Raw genomic sequence first — 19,235 nt, 5'->3', positions numbered from 1 at the left:
TACTCGTACGTTGTTCCCATTTAATTATCTTGCGTTGTGTTTTTTATTGATTTACGTAAAAATAACACAGACACGTGGAGCTTCAACGCTGCTCTTTTAACATTTCATTGGCCTGCTCGACATGCCAGCAATCAAGTCGCCACAAGTATTGAGATAATGGGGCCTTTTTGTTACTGCATTTACCTGCACTTGATTTATTAAGTTAAACGGTTATCGCAAATCTTGGAGACCTGTTGGCAGTGCTCCAAGCGAGGGAAAAACAGCTAATTACTGAATTCATTGAGGGAGAGCTTTCGGAAAACGCACACAAGAAGTGTTTGAATTAGGTTTCAAATTTATGCAAAAGGGCTACAGGTCATGTTTTTTAATAAAAACTGCGAGTTAATCAATATCTAGCTACAACATTTTCGACAATACGAAGGCAAGTTGGAAAGTAAATACCTTGGAGGTATCAGAAGCTGTGGAAAATGTAATTGAAACTAAACGTCCCAACGGCTATTATGACTCTTAATGGCCTACAAGGACTGTTAATAAGGTGTTAAAGCAACGATACTTTAATAACGCATTTTATTGGGAAAATAAAAGAGGTATCAGAATAAAAACTGCGTTTTATTTTGTTTAAAATTGTTTTTTTGCCAAAAAAGTTAAATGACATAAGTGCCGGTTTTAATGCGCTCTACAGAGGATAATAAAAGTATTACGCTTGTGCAGCCTGCGTGAATTTTTAAATAGCTGGTGTAATATAGTGTAGTGTGGAAACATGGAACATTAATTTTTTTGCCCAAATTCCAGCTGAAAGCATTGCTCTTTGCTCTCATCATTTAAGTGCTTTAGTTCACAAATTGACACAGAATATTTTATCCAAGTCGGATTTCCCCAATTTATGACCAAAGTTTATTTGTTTACTGTTAGTTACGTGGTTAGAACTCGATTCAAGTGAACAGTTTTTTCAGGTTCAAGTCTAATGAATATTCACTTCCCGACTAAAGCTCGCGATTTGCATGAGCATCTAAATGAGCCGTTTACAAGCGACTGCATAAAAATGCTGATTTGTGACGTTTGGAATAAATTAGTCCACGATTTTGTTCTAGTATTGATTTTGCATCGAATAAAAGTAACTCCTTTGTTAGAATTTTGCAAATTAGTTGTGCTTGGAGGGAATCTAGAGTTACAACGGCTGCTTGTCCAATCGAGCCTCTGGAGAGCTCTCCCTACACCACTTCATTAATCTTATTACGTTTTCTTCATTTCTTCACCTCCACGTTATTTTGCATTTATATTTACATTTTGAGAGCCTTTAAGGTGAGGCAAATTTATGCTTATGGCGAGTTAAAAAAAACGTCTAGATTTATGTTCTCACTCTCTAAACAAAATGGCTTCATGCATCACTAGGGCTTCTAAATCCGGGAAAACTATGGCATTTGATGCGCGACAATAGCGTGCGTTTTGGTACAAAGTGAATTTTTAAGCGACAAAAGCTCCGGAAATATTTTAAAAGCTTATCATTACGTGTGTGACGCATACATTTGCTCGAACCGATCGCTACAAATGTGCACAAGGGGCGATTTTTTGCCCAAATTTGGCGATATTTCCTGTCATTTTTCTTCTCCGATCAATGGTGATGGGCTTATCGACATAATTTATTGTTAGCGGAGAGCCAGATTGACCCTAATACAAAATGATAGCGCTTCGCGCTCGCTTGAGGTGTTAAAAACAGAGTTAATTTACTTAAGCTAAGTTTAAATCAACAGCAAACTGTGTATAATCCATCGGTTGAAAAAATATATTGTGACAATAATCTAAACATTTATTCAAGGATAACTCATTGCATCGGCCGGCCGAATGCAAATAAATTCTCACAGTCGTGGTTCAGTTGAACTGTCTGTTGGTCGAAAGAAAATTTCTTTTATGTTATTGTTTCCACTTACTACGGAGCCGTTTGGTCGGCCCAGTTTATTTTCTTCGAATCTGATCAACATGTGATAAAATCTGTTTCAATAAAATTTTCCCCAAAGATTTGTCATTTTATTTTGGTGGACTTGTTTAAAAAATAGTTAGTCTTTAAACACTCGTTGTTGTCAGCAAAATAAAAGCACTAAAGTTGAAAATAAGACTGCTGTAATTTTTTACAACTGTTTGGATAGCACATCGAGTTTTGATCTACATAACTCATAAAAAACGGATTTTTCCGCCGTAAATATGCGATTTAGAATTCAGCAGCTTCACGGACCTTAAAACTGTCGAGATATACTCGTAGTTTGTGTTCCCTCTAAATCCCATATTAGAAGTATTGGTAGTTCTAGTTTTAAGTAGAAAGCTATATTTTTTGATGAGAAAAAAATGCGGGAAATTAAAGTTTTTTAAACAAACATTCAATGAATTTATTTTATTTTCACACGACGGACAACATTTTTTTGAACAAAATTTATCGTTTCTTTAGTCAGAAATGTTTTATAGCAAACTATGCCAAAATAGCTGTGGTTACTAAAAAAATTTCTACAATGTCATAAAAAAGAACATAACTTGAAAATTCTCACAGATAGATGTAGGGAATGCTAATACAGATCGATGCAGAAAAAAATTCTCCTCCACCTAGTGAAATAAAAGTTGGGACTAGTTATGGGTATTTGAAGTTATTTAACTTAACCCTAAAATTTTTGGGTTTATTTTAACTTCTTTTCCAATTTTGAACACACTCGAGAACAGATATAGGCTTTCTCTTTGAATTCTCCAAATATGATTTCGAAATCTCTAAAACTAAAAAAGTTACCGATTTTTTAAGTGACAGGTGAAATCCAAAAATTTTCAAAAAATCTTAAATATCTCGAAAACGGTACAACTTAGAGGTATAGGAAAAGCTGATAAAAACTCCTGTAAACTTACTCAACTAATCCAAAAACGCATTGAAAACATAGCTTTTATCTTTTATAACGAATTATTCAAACCGAGAACAGAAAAATGCGGCCACACTTATCTCCAAAGTTAAGAAACTAGCTCGAAACTTTGCTGTCGCAACGTCCTAGCTCCGTGCCAAGTTTCCAGACAGAGCGTATTGAGCAACTCTGCTTGAAAATTATTGTCTCCACATTTGCCTCAGGTAAAAGTGTTAGTGAAACGAAGCTAATGACAGGTCGAACTTGTCCTTGACCGGCTTTAAAATAAACCCCAGTGTAAGAAAACTGGGTTGTCACCTGCACGCGACTGCAGAATTTTCCTAAAAGCTGCATAATGAGGCGCCTTTCGGCCAACGTATCAGACAAGCGAAAGAGACAACGAGGTGATAGAAGTTATCATTGCGATATAAATTTTTTATCGCGGGGGTTCCGAGAAATATCGACGGAGGGTTGTCGGCAGGCCGGCGCCACACAGCATTCTAACGACGCTCCATACAGAAAACTTTGCAGAAAAATCTGGAGATAAATAAGACCGGCAATTATGTTTTGACGACTTTGTTTGCGCCAGGTTCTCTCAAAACCTTTGAATCGGGCCCTCGGATAAAAAATTCATGCCTCTAATATAAATTTATACGCCAACAAGTCTGGCCGCCTGACCTAACAAATACTGGATCAGACAAAGTAAATAATAAATGGGCTTATTTTTAATTTATGTGCGATCATTATTCAGCAGTGGCGGTTACAAAGGTCAAGATTCCTACCGCCATATCGATTGTTATGAGTTAAGCTTTACTAACTCCAAACATGCGTACAAATTATTACAAAACTGGGGGATTTGTCCGATTGTAATATTCGTTCTGGGGAGCAACGTGCGCTTAATTAAGTATTGCAGGAGCGTGGACAAAGCTTTGACTTTCCAGCAACAGGGAATGAAACTACAAACAATCATTACAAGATAAAGTTAAACAAAGGAAAGTTCACCTGAACTAGCAATTCCATTATTAAAACGGCCTGTGCATGCTTGAGATAAATACGAAGACAGACGTTGGCATAAATTGTACCGTAATTGGATTTTTTTGAAATATTGCCAAATATGGAGCGACCTATTATCCTTTTTTTTCATAAATATTTACACATATTTTGACCTTTTTTCCAGACAAAATTTTAATACCTAATTTCGACACCTAAATAAAGTTTTTAACTTCCTATTTACAATAAGAAAATCGTTTCCATTTCAGTGAAGCCTCTTTGTTGAGTTCATCGCTTGGTAGAGATATCGCTTGAGCTTGACACATGTCGAGGGCCAATACTTGAGGTATTTTACGTAATCCCGGGAGAAATCATTTTTGAAGCAACTTGTTTAAAATGTATAAAGGTGCCGACTTCCATTAAATATCAGTCTTTGCCACCTGTATAATTACTGTAATAATTTAATCGACTTTATCTTTGTGTCTTTGCAACGTCACACGTTTTTGAGAGAAAAATTCCGACAGTAATTAGTGAATTTTCAAAGGATAATACACTCCCGATTTTTAAACAAATGTGAGCGGAATTATTACGCTGAGGCCGCAGATTTAATCACTCTGCCCGAGGCCGGTAATAATAACTTTTGATTAGGGGGTTGTAAAATTAGTTGTGAAAGGTTCCGCTGAAAAAATGATCCATCTTCATTAGGCGATTAAAGACGTGTGGCTTTGTTCTATTTAAACAAATATTTATGTGTAATTAAAATTCACAACACTAATTAAAGTTTTAATTAATGTAACATGTTAAATTATGAATTTAGTGTATTAATTCGTCATTAAATTCCGCCCGCATTGCGCATTATTAACACAAAGACGCACATTTTTAACAATTACCTAACGTAATATCTGAGTTTCGCGTTGGAGCTCTATTATAATTCGCTTTATTATTCGATTTGATTCAAATAACAATACAGTTTCAATTTAGGCGCTTACAATTAATTAAAACTTTTGCAAAGGACGGTGGATGTTTCTTTTGTTTGGCACTGGCGGCTAATCCCAACTGAGCTCTGCATAACTGAAATCGACAGAATTTTGCCAATATTGTGAATATATGGCGTTTATTTCAGGATCGTCACGTTCCTGTTTGTTCAGCTGCACTTGCACTAAAACGACGACATATTTTCCAAATAAATAATTCATGACGGCGCTGTGAAATATTTTACAAAAAGTTGAATAAATTCGGGGGACAAACAAAATAATGTCAAAGAATTACATTGATTTTTCTTTTGGGACTGTGAGACTTTGGCAAGGTTGCAAATTTTTGAACTATTAATAATCGGATAAAGTGTACTGCACTGGCCGATTGAGCTTCTTTTTGAAACAATTTGATTGGGCAAAAGTGATTAGTTTTGGCGAAAAATCTGTAATAATGCCAATCAGTGCCTGCATACATTTGCATATACGTGCGGTTTCGTTTCCCAAATCAATAAATTGGCTTTGCGAGTGATTTGAATGGACTATGACGGACAATCAGTGTGTGGGGCTTTTCAATCGAAGAACAATAACCCTCAAAAAATGCGAAAACGATTTTATCGTGACGCAATTAAACGTAAATAAAAATCGAAACACTTGCCAAGAAACCACAACACAATATTTCTCCTCGCACAATTCACAACTTATTTTTAAGACCGATAAATCGGAGAAGAGCTCCGCCACTAATGAAAGAACTTTACGAAAGTTCGTCCTTAAATTCATGACGGACTTTGTGTTTTTCGCGAGTTGTTTAGGAGTGCCGGTTAAAAATATCGATTCGTTTGCGAAAACGCCGAGTCGATAATTTTCAAATAGTTGTGCCAAAGTTGGAATTATCCTTGGAAGGATAATAATAAAATAGAGTTTGCACTCACCTTCACGTGTACGTCATCTGTGAAAAAGCGGCATTAGTTCCATGTAAGTTTGGACAAGTGCGCGCTCACTAACACGCGTTTTGTGTGATGTACCGGAAAAGCACTGAGGGAAAACTAGGAAACACTGCTGGAAAACCGCTCCGAGAGGTAGAGTCGTGGCGCTCGCGCTCTACACACAACATACACCTTGCACTCTGGCCACCAAGACTCTCCCGACTGACACAACGCTTTCCGTGTTAAAATTATTTTGGGCTATTTTTGGCAGATACGATGTGGACCTACAATAAAGCTATTTTCATAGAGAAACACGCCGACCACCGCTTGGCGAACGGTTTATTTTCAAGCTGCTTCAAACGCTCGCTCTCTTGTCTGGACTTTCCGCAGCTTTTACGCATTTTTGCACAAATGTTTAAGCAAAACATTAAAAAAATACCCAAACTGAGCTGACGCGTAGTAAAGTTAAATTATTTTTATTGAATTTTTCTTGGAGAAACGATCACAACTTATGAACGAGAACAAGACAAATACAATAAGTACCTATCTATTGAAAAAATAAAAAATGCCCCTGAGTAAATTTTTCTTTAGAGAATTTTGTGAAATTTTAAAATTATTTTTACATGGTGTAAAAAGTAATAAATTTAATCTACTTTATTAGCAATAACAAGATAATAATTAAATGTGTATGTTTATGAATTTGACATCTACCGCCGTTTTATAAAAAATCATTCATCATTATTGGCTAAATATACGAATACATTTATAATAACTAATCTTTAATTCTCAAAGTTTCTCTTGAGTGCTTATAACCGATTAAAATGTTCTTTTAAAATTGCATTTATAACCTAGAGCTTCCCTTTATATTCAAGAAAATTACAAATCAGTGCGACAAAAGTCTCATGTTCTCCTAATATTGAAGCGACAAAGAGCAAGTCTCTGTGCGCTAAATATCAGCGCTGTTTTACTGTTTCGTAAGTTCAAACGTGTGCAAATTCGCTCGAATATTGAAATAATTACACATAATAACAGCAAAAATAAAACCTACAAAATGCAAATATGGTGGATGCGCCGGGTTTAATTATTTCTTCACATGTTTTCATTCATTATCTTTGTAAACAACAACGTCCTAATTTATTTTATTTTTGTTTTATTGTAAATAAACGAACACAAGGCTTCAAAAACTTGAATATTAAAATTTCTGACGTATTTAAATTAAAAACTAATATTCAACAATTGGATAAATATTTACAATTGTGCATCTCCCTACAAAACTGTATGCAGTTTAGTGAGGAACAAGCAGGTTATTTTAAAGGAGTTATAAGTAAACAAAATAGGGTTTTAATGCAACATAAAACAAACAACCAATTGCCGGAATATAAAACTTAGAGCGCGTTAAATGCAGTTAAAATAATCCAACGCCTTGATCTCGAAATAACCGTGTATTGATTTTTCACACACGTTTATTAAATATTTATTTATCATCAATATTTCAGAGCTTTTTAATAACCAAAAACCTTGAGATTTCGGTCAAACTACAGGACGGTACCCCTGCAACCAACAATACAACAAAAACACAACTTCCTCCAATCGTTTATTTCAAACAGTTACAGAAAAAATTAAATCAAATAATGCTTCTCGTTGATGTATTCCGTAGTCACTGGACTATTAATAATGCTCAAGTGATCGCCATTGACCAAAGTAATCTGCGGCGTTTGCTTGCAATACTGTAACACGTAAAATCACCAAACCAAACTCACACAAACTCAAAACTTACCGAAACTAATCCGCAATTATCATATTTGCTCGTGCCGGTCGGTCTGATTAGATGAATTTGCCCCGAAACTAATTCCTCAGACGGGCTGAACGTTAACAAGTTTTGCAAGTGCGACTTCAAGGTGAACAGTCCTTGCCCCAGCGCCTTTTTGTCGGACAAATGGCCCTCGAAGTGGTCCAAAGCCAGTTTAATGCGCGAATCCCAACCAGGCGCCTCTTCGATCTTTCTAACAACCTTTAAAACGAGTTACACCACCGGCAAGTTATTTTAAAGTGGTGTTACCTCAGCATCGTTAATTTTCAAAACACGGGTTAGCAAGTTCGTCTCAATGCTTGTGGCGCTTTCGCCCAAGTGTTTAACAGCGGCTTGTAAAGTTGTGGGGGCCGCGTCAATGAAATAGAGGTGGAGGCTGGCTCCTTGCTTGTCCAAAATTTTGGCGATTTCGACCATAAGGGCGCCCCCCCAGGAAACGCCAATGATGTTGTAGGCGCCTTTCGGCCACACTTTTTTTATTTGCTGAAACGGCATTCTTAAACTTTGTCACAATTTAAATAAACTAGTACTTCGACCAAATCAAGGGCCAGCTCTTTGATGGGCATGGGAGTCGAAGGTAAGACGGCACAAAACGTGGGGTACAACAGCTGGAAGGCCATTTCGTTCATTTCCTTGAAACCTGAAAGTCCAGGGATAATAAAAACGGGCGCAAGTTCCCTGATTTCACGGGGGCCCAGCGTGCGCAGTTGGATCAGTTGTGGCTTAGCTGGGGCCGATTTTGTTTCCTCGATAAAGTCCTCCAAAGAGTTGGGCAAAATTAGAGTCAATTCTACAAAACAAAAATGTTTTACGTGTTTTAATTACCGTGTGGTTTACTTTTGAAAAGTGACTGAGTGGTTTCTTGGTGCGAATCGCTAACTCTGTCGTTCTTGATCAGAATATCGCGCACATTGTACGTCAAAATCTCGTCCAGTCCGTAGATTATTTCGCCAAAGTCCAAGTCCTTGTGCCACTGGATGTGGTAGGAGGGGAAGTTGGCTTCGGTCCGGAATTGGCAAATTCCAGCGGCGTGGTTCACGAAATTGATCAGAATTGCTTTGGGGGCGATAGTTCTTAATGCGTTATCAATGTACTGGATTGGCTTGATTTTGCTGATTCTTGAATCATTTGACTTCACCGGTAGTGAGAATACACAATGGATGGGGCCCAAGTGATACACTTCAGTCAATAGTTCGGTGGCACCTTCCTTGGTGTGAGCCTTAGGCGGGGCATAAATAATATCAGCAGAGTAACAACTCTGAAGAAGGGAAAGGCGCCGATTGACGTAAACTTGTTGGGGTTTAGAATCGGACGAAACTACGATTTTTCGGGCCCCTCGGAACACCAGCCATTCAACTGCGTCCGTCCATTGTTCGGCACTTCCACCATAAATCAAATAAGAACTCTTCGAGTCGCAAATAAATTGAGACGGGTTGTTTAGGATGAATTTGTTCATTAGCAAGTTGTTGTTGATTTTGATCAAGATTTTGCCCACGTTTCCGGACTGACTTAGCGAACTGAAATCATTGTTATGTACCACAGAACGGAACTATGGATATTTAAAACTTAGGAACGAAACGACGTACAAATAAAACGTCTTCAAAGAATTGAATTTATCAAAAAAGTGGTAATTAAATAACGATTAGCAAAAGGCAAATAAAAAAAATTCAGGCGGATTATATCTTAACTATAACTTTTTTGTTATTTAAAATATTGCCATTTTGTTTTCATTATCCAATAAATCTATTTGAAATTCATAAACTATTTTTTTATTGGTAACATATTAAGCCTTCTTTTTAATACTTAAATCATAGATTATAAACATTATTTTGAAACATTTTTCCGATAGCAACGTGTTTTAAATTAAAATGTTCCAACAAAAAAATTTTGAATAAGCTTATGCCAAAACGTTTAAAGCTCTCGCAAACGCTCGTTACATAATGACAGCTCTCGAACTTTAAGTTTGTGTTTTTGTACTCGTATTATTAATAACTGTTTTATTTATTTATTTTATTATTAATACTTGATGAGTGAAATTCAATTATATATCAGTCAAATTATCATTTGACTTATCAGATTCTAGTCTAAGAAATTGTCTTGTAGTAATTTTTTTTATCTCGAAAAATATTTTAAATTGGCTATAAAAACCCCATACCATTAGAAAGCTTAACAAACATGCTACCGATGCACGTAAACAAATACATGGTGTTCCATTTATAAAAAATGAGTTATATTCAACGTTTTGCATTTTGGAACACTCTGTACATTATATGCACGCTTTAAGTAAAAGTCAAAATATAAGTTATTCCGTCGTAAATTTATCGGAAAATATTCACAGGTGTCTTTGCAGTAATTTTTCAAAAAGTGAATAATTCTGAAACAAAAAGAGCCTTAAAAGTTTTCTAGGTAGAATCTAATTATTTAAAAATATATTGGGTGTTCCATCTAAAAAATATAAGTTTGGTTCACCACCCTGTGTATAATAGAAATATTTTTAGTTTGTGAACTTCAAGTATGCATTTCTGTATCTTTTTTTGGTTAAATTTAAATTAATTTTTACTCTACCGTACTATTTTTTTGTATTTCGTTTCGTTTCCTAGTTAGAACAAGCCGAAACAATTTTTACTTTAAAATCTCCACAATGTTGTAATGCTCCACGACTTTTCGATTAATTGGCCTCACAGTTTTACTCTCAATGCCCTTCTGAACCATATCCCTAATCTCCTGCTTAACCTCGTTCGATTCCAAGAAAATATTCTCAAGTTTGACCACAAAGAACGAGGTATTTTTCAAAAAAACGCTCATCCCGATTGTGTTATTTTCCTCACAATCGTGCTGACCAATCTGAATCAGTCTCCCGTACTCGGCCAGACAACCGACTGACGATTGGAGGAGATGTCCAGAGAGGCAATTAATAATAACATGAGCCCCAACACCACCAGTTGCCATTAGAATCAAAGGCTCGAAGCTTGAATCCTCCAAACTGAAAATATTCTCGTCTTTCAACTACAAAAATTGATCAGTTTGAAAAAAAACAGGATGGGGTTAATTACGCAATCGAATTGTTTTTTGAGGAAACTTCTTTGCCATTCGGTGGCTACGGTGGTGTAAATTTTACAATCATAACTGGCAGCTATCGAAATTGCAGCTAAGCCGATGGCCGTACAACCGGCATGAACTAGGACGATCTCGCCTGATTTCAGCCAGGCTTTCTCAAACAGGCAGTAATAAGCCTAAGAAACGGATCAAAACGGGCAAAACTCTAGTCAAATGACTTACGCTAACGTAGGCGTGCGGGATGGTTGCAGCTTCCTCCAAACTCCATTTATCAGGAACGTTCCAGGACAAAATTGAGTCAGGGACCAGTTGGCACAAGTCTGTGTCAAGCTGGGCAAGACCCATCACTTTTTGCCCGTTTGTTCCAACCCCGGAATAATCAATATTACCCAACTCTTTTTTCTTCTCACTGACTGGCAAAATAGTCTCGTCTTTCAAATTAATACCGACATAATTGATGACTTTATCCTTGATCGCATTGCTAGTGATGCCGAAATTGTTCTGGATGTTGGTTTTGAGTTTCAGTGGCACTGGCAAGACCGAGCCCAAAGTCCCGTCCTTAATAACCGTCAAAACCAAGTCAAGTTTGAAGATTTCTTGCAACTGGGGGTCTTTAACATTAACGTTTCCGATACGTCTGTCCAGGGCGAAAAGCACCCGAACGTTGGACATTTTAGGTGTTGAGAGCAACTCTTCAACAAAGTTGCGCATGCCTTCGGTCGGGACTAAAGACGAGACCAGATAAACACTATTTTTCTTGGCTTTGGCTGCTTCCGCAGCCGTATCTAATTCATTAACCCATGAAGCTGAAGTTCTTGTCAAGTCTTTGATGCTTAAAGTGTCGCCTTTCACTGTGACAATGAGCGGTTGGGTGGTTTTAGCACGGCGCAAAATTGAGTATTCAACTCCGTTAACACTAAATTGCGCCACTTGTGCGATCTGAGGGTACGCCAGGATTTGCTTGCTTGAACGCACTAACAAAAACCCGTGTGATGATGATGTTAATTTTGCGACTTCGTCGTTAATTGTGTCGTTTAAAACGACGAAAAAGGGGTAGGAGACTTGTAAGTCTATAGTTTGGGGGTCTTTGACTGACGTTACGGTGCTCTGGAGACAAAAATAAGGCGATCAGTGGAAAAAATTCCTACAGATTTGGATTTTCTTAAACGCTTTCTTCAGACTTGAGAAAAATATTTCAAATGTCCCCAAGGGCAAAGGGGTGAAAATGAATTCTCTGTTTTTTTACTTATACCTTATACTTAAAGCTGATAAAATTTCCTACAAAGTCCTGTGCATTTTTCTTGTAGGATTAACCATTAGCGAGTTATGGGGCTGGCAATAAATAATTATTTTAAGAAATGTGCTTTAAAAGAATGAAAAAAAAAAACAAAAAAATGGTTTACAAGTTAAAGGATCCAAAGGTCAAAAATTATTTTTGTTTTTTATTAGTAACTTCTAAATGAAAATCAATTTTGATGAAATTTGGTACAAGTAATTTGACATCAAAACCACATGATTTGGTGCAATTTTTTGATTTTATGTTATTGTAAAGTACGTACCTATCAACAAAATATCGAACATATTTTAGAACATATTATTATTTAATGAATACGTTACCTGAATAAAAAAAATAATTTATGTAAAAGTGTCAACATTTCGGACGTTCGTCAGTTATTCTTATTGGTTTTAAAAATGCATTTAATTATTTAATTTAATTATTTACTTATTACTTTACTTATTATAGGTGTAAGTGATAATTTTTTCATAACGACAGTGTAGATTTTAATTAGTTGGGTAGAAATCGAACGATTTTCAGAAATTCACAATTTTGTGAAAAAAATCGTTTTTTGGTGTAAATTAATAACTAATTACATTATTGTTATCTAGCATACACACACGTACATAAAGAAACTAAAGCAAAAATAAAAAAAAATATTTAAAACCCAATAATAATAAATGGGCGAAGGTTTAAAATTTTTACTCCAAAACCGAGGCCGATACAAAATTGTTAAAAAAACGGGTCTTTCAAATAAAAATAATAAAATGACACTACTCGGCTAACGTATAGCAAAAATATGTCTTTCCAAGTGAAAAGGAAACATAAAAAAATCCAATTCTTTTGGAATTTTTTCCACCGATTTATCTACTGGTTTTTGGCCTTACTTACGTTAAGTTTCGAGTACATGGAGCACACGTTCTGGATGTTTTCCAAAAGAGGCGGGTTCTTGCCCTCGATTTCATTGATGCTGATTGTGGTAACAAATTGCTCGGAAAAGTTGTCCAAAGTGAGTTGAAGAGCGAGATTAATTCCGTTCTCAATACTCAAGTTGGACAAATTAAAGGGAGTAAACTCAATTGAATCAAACGAAATTGCCTTCGGGTCCTTGGGGAAGGGCACAGCCTTAAGCCCAACCACCTGGATCCCGTCACAGGTGATCAGCCCGGTCGCAAAATCGTAATGCACCTCCAGGTCGGTTTTATCATTAGGCAAAAGCTCTTTGTTCACGACGATTTTGTGAATGTTTTTCGGGACGTAGATTTGCTGCGAGCGTTCGCCGTCTTGGAACAAGTGTTGTTGGATCATGGCTTCCACAAACATGGTCCATTTGTTGTTCCACTGTGCCAGGCTGACTGAGCCGTTTTCGCACACGACTAGACTCTTGATGGATTTGTACTGACCGCTGTATTTGTGTCCCCGGTGTTGGAATTCGTTGTAAACGTCTGTCCCGGATAAGCGGACGTTGTCGTCAGACACCTCCACTTTGATTGGATCAATCATGAATTTATCGGCCGGGTTCGGGAATGTCAAAGTTCCAGTTACGAGAATGTCGTTCCCGGCGATTATCTCAAAATCGCCGCTTCCCTTCTGGATCATTGCGTGAAGCGCCACCGAACCGATTCTCGGGACGGTTAACATTTTCTTAAAGTGGAGATTCTCAAAGATGAATTCCTTGTGCCCAGTGCTTATGTTTGCGACAATGTCGAAGATGGTGCTCTGAAATTACAAATAAAAGATAAAAGTTCGCCGATTAGTTTGGAAATTTACCAAGTATGAGGTGCACGGTAGTATGATTTTGTCGTCAAGTTGGTGCCCCACACACTCTCGGAACTCCTCGCTGTTCAGCGTGACTTGGTAGTCACGCACCCCGAACAGCGATTTCAGTTTCTCCTCAAGCCCAGTTCTCCAAACTTCGCTGTGCTCCCAATGCGATAAGTTCGCCAAACAGGGGGTTCCCCGACTTACTGGGTACTCAACCGGCGGGAACAGCTTAGAAATGTCCATATCTAAACCAGCCAAGTACAATTTACCGAACGCCGAAAGTAGGAATTCAACCCCGCTGTTTGAGCCTCTCTGAGTCAGGGAAACGTTGGTACAACCTGACTTGACCGAGCGTTTCAAAATGGCTTGGAGCAGCCCATGTGGGGCGATTTCGATCAAAACCGAGTCCTTAGGGATGTGTTTCAAGCCCTCTTCGAACAAAACCGAGCTCAGGAGATTGTTGGTGTGATATTCGGCCGAGGAGTGTTTGGCCAGTTCCGTCTCCCAGTTTTCCTCCGGGTTGGAGGTACTGATCCACTTTGAGGAGCGGGCCACGGGTTCGGGGAGCACCTCCTTGAGGTATTTTAAGAGGCCTGGAGCAGCGGGTTTGATGTACCTGCTGTGGTAGGCAATGTTGGAAACATTGACAAGACGGGCGAAAATCCCCTGGTCTTGCAACTCCTTGACGAACTTTTCCATGTCTTCGGTGGGGCCCGAGATTGTGGAGCTGTCGGGGCCATTGTGACACGCGACTTCTATGGACGGGGGGCACTTGTCTTTGATTTGTTGGTACCCCATGCCGATGGCAGCCATCATGCCGCGGATTAGGGTGGCTTCAAGTGAGGCTCTCCCGCGGGAGTAGGCCGATAAAATCATTTGTTCGGCCGTCATGCAATTATCGGCGTATGCACACCCTAGCTCGCCCACGGAATGCCCGATTATACCATCTGGGACGATACCAACAGCCCGCAAAACGTCGGTTAAGGCAATTTGAATTGCGGCGATTCCCACAAATGAGTGCAAAATGTTGTCGAACATGGTCTTGTCTTTACTGGTGATGATTTCAAGCAAGTTGATGCCTTTGTCGACTAATACTTTGTGGCATTTGTGGATTGCGTTTGCAAAAACTGGGAGTTTCATCAAGTCACTGGCCATGCCGCTCCATTGGCTGCCCATCCCAGAGTAGACGAACCAAATTTGGCGCTTGTTGCCCAAATGGTACTACGATAAATTGGTGTAATGTTTGTTTGAAAAATGAATAAATAATTTTTTTTATAAAACGCAGAATTTATTTTTTAACTTTTGTCCTCGTTAATAATGCCTTTTTTCCTATAATCTTACTTTCACATAACTTGTAGTCCGGAAGATCGTGATAAAAAAATGTAAGAGTTCTCTCTAAGCTCGAGATTTGAAAATAAATTATTTTTAACGTAAGTGTCTACTAAGCGTTCCAGCGAACAGGATACTAGGGGTGGCTACCCTTAGAAGTTTTAATTTTTTTATGCTTTTATACAAGAAGCTCGCTTGGGGCGCACAGTTTCAGAAAAAAATTTTTTCTTTAAAGAAATAATAAAATTGTGTGTTGGTCAGAGCAAAATAAATATATGGTCATTATTTTATTTAGATATTAATGAAAAATTCGGATTTTTAAGCTCCTTGTCAGTTATGGCCACGGCAGAAATAAAGTCCACTCAAATTTACATAGGTCCTTCATCTAATGGACTCTTGGACTTACTAAAAAAATTGAAGCAGAAAAATATTGACGTAGAATCTCCGCGAAAAACTTCGCTTATAAAGCGATTACTGACTAAGAAAGATCCTTTTCAGCATAAAAAAGAGTAAAAAACTACCGTATATCTACATTTTTTAATATTAAATTTAACGCATTATAGCAATAATGTGCGCCAGAAATGAAGTGCTTCAGTTTGGACAAAAATATTAACGTAGTATTTGCTAACAAGAATTTTTTTTTATTATATTAATTATGAATGTATTATTAGATTATTACTAATTAATGTATAGTATAAATAAAGAATAGGCGTTTATTAAGGGACAATTTTACAATCATTCTTATACTTCCATTATCCCAATTAATAAATAAAAAAAAGCAGCAAAAACAAAAATCTAAAAAAATTTTGGTGAGTTATTCAGGGTCTATTTTTACAATATCTTTAAAACAAATAATCCTACAAAATTCAGCATTTTCTATTAAATATTGGGTACCCTATTTTCCTCAATGCCTGAAAATTTTTTCAATTTTTTTCTATTACTTATAATTAAATTAATTAATTACTACAAAAAATAGCTGCAAAAAATTGTTATACCTTGTGTCATCTGAGAACAAGCATTGCTTAGGTAAATGTTGTCTGCCACAAAAATACGTAAAAAAATGTTGCTAGCCCCAGATAATTAAATGATAAAAAAAATCAAATTAATGTTTTTTTTTTCTCGAAAACATCATTATAACACTAGAAGTCCTACAATTTAAATAATTAATATTTTTATATTTTTAATATTAATATTCTTTTAATAAGAAAGAAGGAAGAAAATTTCTGGAAAAATTCACATACATACAAAACTTATATTTTTTAGTTGTTGTTTTTAAATAGAAACACCTTTAACCACAAGAGCCAGACCGAACCTCTACTTTAACATTATTGTTTAATAAAAACCACCCCTTTATAAATATTGTCTTCAAATTTATTAAAAATACGAAATGTCAGCTGTAATTCATAAAAAAAATTTATATTACTTTACAATTAATATTAATTTGTAGACTTGTAGAAAAAACGATTGATGGACTTATCTTATTATTGCACTTAAAAATTGTTTAATAACACCCCAAATATTGACTTACGAATTAACGAAAAATCAGTACAAACCTCAGTTTCCTCTTTCGGGGCCTCAGCCCCCAAAATCGTATAACCGCGGTACAAGTGCCCCAAAATCGGTTTAGAATACAAATCCTGGATGAGTTTAACATATTCAGGATCAATCGTTGCGCGCGACTTGATCTAAAAACCACAAATAAATCAAGCCATAAATTCGCGTTGTTTATTACAGTTTGCAAAATTTCCTTAATCCCAGCCTCAGTTCGAGTGGACGCAAGTATGAGTCTTGGAATATCGTCCTGAACTTGAGCATTGACCTTCTTTTTGGGATTGGCTTTCAAAAGGAGGTGTCCATAGTACGAATCCAAACCAATCGCATTAACTGCGGCATATTTAACCCCCCATTTACGATTCTGTGTCACCACTTCCATACTCCCGTTAAGGAGCGGTTTTAATTCGGGATTTGGCGTTTGGTACTGGATTGTTGCCGGAATTGTCTCGGCCTCCATGGCTATACAAACTTTGACAATGCTGAAAAGCGCGGCAGAAGCTTCGCTGTGACCGGTGTTGGGCTTGACGGTGCCGATAAGGAGAGGGTTTTGGCGGTTTTTGCAATAGACTTTTTCTAACGCTTCTAGTTCTTTACGATCGGTTTCCTAATTTTTTGATTAAAATAATTTTTGGTAGATTTTTTGAAACTTACTTTAAGGGCGCTTCCGTACGTTTCAACAAACTCAACGTCTTTCGGATCAACGTCAATGTCCTTGTAAAAGTCGCTAATGAATTCTGCCATGTTATTAGAGTCTATATCTAAGAGAGTTCCTTCCCGGTTGCCGTCAAATTGAGTGGCAACATTGACAATGCTGGCGTAGGAACGTTTAGCGTCACTGGCACGTTGGATGTACAAAACGACAACCCCATCGCTTCGTGCATAACCCTGGGCTGTTTAAATTTATTCAATTAAAACCAAAATTTGGTGGTTCATCTCACCATCAATATCGTACGCCCTAGTACTACCATCAGCCGATAACAGACCCATGTCATTATACAACCATTGGAACTCCGAATTAAGGGCCAAATTAGCGGTTCCGACCAAAACCGCCTCACATTGACCTGTTTTGATAGCTTCATAGGCCAACCTTACCACTTCTATACCTCCAATCCAGTTACTATCATACGCAACACTTGGCCCTTTAAGGTCCAGCCAGTAGGACACCCTGTTTGGCATCATAGCCCTAGAGTGTCCAGTGACACCAAACCCGCTCACCACAGACTCCAGAAACAAATTATCGTTCTCTCCGAGAGACGAAGCCATGAAACAACCGATTCTTTTACCGCGAACCTCGCTCGGGTTAACACCTATCATAAAAAACAATTTTTGTGTCTTCATTGCTACTGGAATTAATTACCGGCGTCAATGAGCGCTTCGTAGGTGCGTTCAAGGATGAGTCGGTGCATGGGGTCCATGAAAGTGCACTGCTGACGATGAATTCCGAAATAAGCATTGTCGAAATATTCAGTTGGGACGACACCGATTTTATTGGAAACGCCGCGCTCGCCGGCCTTCCAGCGGCTCTCTAGGAGATTCTCATTGTTGAGGAGGTGTTCTTGCAATTTTTCGATGTTCAAAGCTTTGGGGAAGTAACCGCCAATGCCGGAAATGACAACGTCGTCTTTTACGAAATGCATGGTCAGACCGCACACACAATAATAGAAAATTTTTGTGGTGTAATGACTACTTATAGGGAAATTTAATATATTAGGCCATTTGCGTGATCGGTGACTTCTTCACCTTGAACCTCACCTTATTGAATACAATGGCCAAAATTATTTAATAAACAGGATACCGGTGTCGGTAACCATTTGGTAATTTGTTCGCTAGCGTCCAGCCAAGCGGAAGTCGGTGCAAAAATGTTAGAGAACAATGAACATTAAGGGTGCTTCAAAATGAATGAAACAGAAATATTATTGAAACTTTAACTTTATTTTGTCTATTGAAGGAATGTCCCGGACTTTTACATATTAATATTAACTGATGGCTGACGTACTGAATTTTGTTTGAAAGACAATTCCATATTTATGAAATACAGTTATTTCCTCCAATGAAATAAACAATTAGAGTCTGAAACATGCCTAATTAAGTACTTTGATGGCTTATTTCTTAGTGGTTCATGCAGAGTCCGAAAAAATGTTTTGAAATTTAATTTAATTGGTGAAATTATTCATAGGTACATTAAAGGTGTTTGTTTAGTTTCCATTGTTAGCAAAGGTCATCGCTACTATCATATTTCCTGATAGGTGTCACAAAAAGTTGAACAAAAACAGAAATTTGGAAACAATTCAATTTTTGCTGAAAAACTTGCGAAATGTTTTAAGTCTGAACATTGAACTAATTGCGAGAATCAATCTTTTTCAAAACAAATCGATCCACAATTTATTTACGATTTTTTAACACAAGTGTAACAGAAAACTTGAAATTTCCTTCGAAAACAGTGGAATTTCAGATGGTTTGGCTGACATTTACAAATAATCAGACAACAGTTTTTTGCTCAGCTTTAATCGCCTTATGATTGGTCGGTTTTACAGTTGGGAGTGCAATCCCCTCCCCGATATCCAATGACAAACGCTTCAATCGTCTTGCAATTTTTTGTGCAGCAGATAAGCAAGTAGGAGGTGATTTTTGTATTTTTATTGGTCAATTGCTCATTCTTGGGACGAATCAGAACTGGTCTAGGGC

At 37.3% G+C, this 19,235-nt stretch overlaps 2 protein-coding genes across 30 annotated transcripts in view; both read right to left on the bottom strand.

Annotated features, from left to right (window-relative positions):
* Nucleotides 1–5,991, bottom strand: part of pHCl-1 (pH-sensitive chloride channel 1) — a 37,561-nt gene extending 31,570 nt beyond the window's left edge. For 12 of the 29 annotated variants that reach the window (XM_015985461.2, XM_015985463.2, XM_015985464.2 and 9 more), the window contains exon 1: nucleotides 5,767–5,991. The gene's annotated coding sequence lies outside the window, so the exon portion shown is untranslated. Of the gene's footprint in view, nucleotides 1–5,492; nucleotides 5,604–5,766 lie in introns of those variants that run through there. The other 17 variants (XM_064355987.1, XM_015985471.2, XM_015985475.2 and 14 more) reach the window with 3 other exon arrangements.
* A 1,350-nt stretch (nucleotides 5,992–7,341) lies between these two features.
* Nucleotides 7,342–18,228, bottom strand: LOC658024 (fatty acid synthase). Its single transcript, XM_008192134.3, has 15 exons — nucleotides 17,908–18,228; nucleotides 17,489–17,857; nucleotides 17,202–17,440; nucleotides 16,729–17,154; nucleotides 16,550–16,681; nucleotides 13,674–14,888; nucleotides 12,795–13,622; nucleotides 10,850–11,734; nucleotides 10,624–10,803; nucleotides 10,197–10,576; nucleotides 8,408–9,087; nucleotides 8,101–8,360; nucleotides 7,820–8,053; nucleotides 7,538–7,771; nucleotides 7,342–7,487 (listed from the first exon to the last, which is right to left on the bottom strand). The coding sequence occupies exons 1-15, from the start codon at nucleotides 18,185–18,187 to the stop codon at nucleotides 7,380–7,382; spliced, it is 6,450 nt and encodes a 2,149-aa protein (XP_008190356.1). The 5' UTR covers nucleotides 18,188–18,228; the 3' UTR covers nucleotides 7,342–7,379.
* Nucleotides 18,229–19,235: the final 1,007 nt, after the last annotated feature.

The sequence above is a fragment of the Tribolium castaneum genome, chromosome 4 (genome assembly GCF_031307605.1).
Source record: "Tribolium castaneum strain GA2 chromosome 4, icTriCast1.1, whole genome shotgun sequence".
Taxonomy (NCBI): domain Eukaryota; kingdom Metazoa; phylum Arthropoda; class Insecta; order Coleoptera; family Tenebrionidae; genus Tribolium; species Tribolium castaneum.
This window is presented reverse-complemented; position numbering and strand designations above follow the sequence as displayed.

Coding starts and splice junctions, on each gene's coding strand:
- LOC658024 (XM_008192134.3), bottom strand. CDS start 18,187: ATGCATTTCGTAAAAGACGACGTTGTCATTTCCGGCATTGGCGGTTAC. Junction 11,735..12,794: donor CCATGTACTCGAAACTTAAC/GTAAGTAAGGCC, acceptor TTTTGTCTCCAG/AGCACCGTAACGTCAGTCAA. Junction 8,054..8,100: donor TGGCCCTTGATTTGGTCGAA/GTACTAGTTTAT, acceptor ATGCCGTTTCAG/CAAATAAAAAAAGTGTGGCC.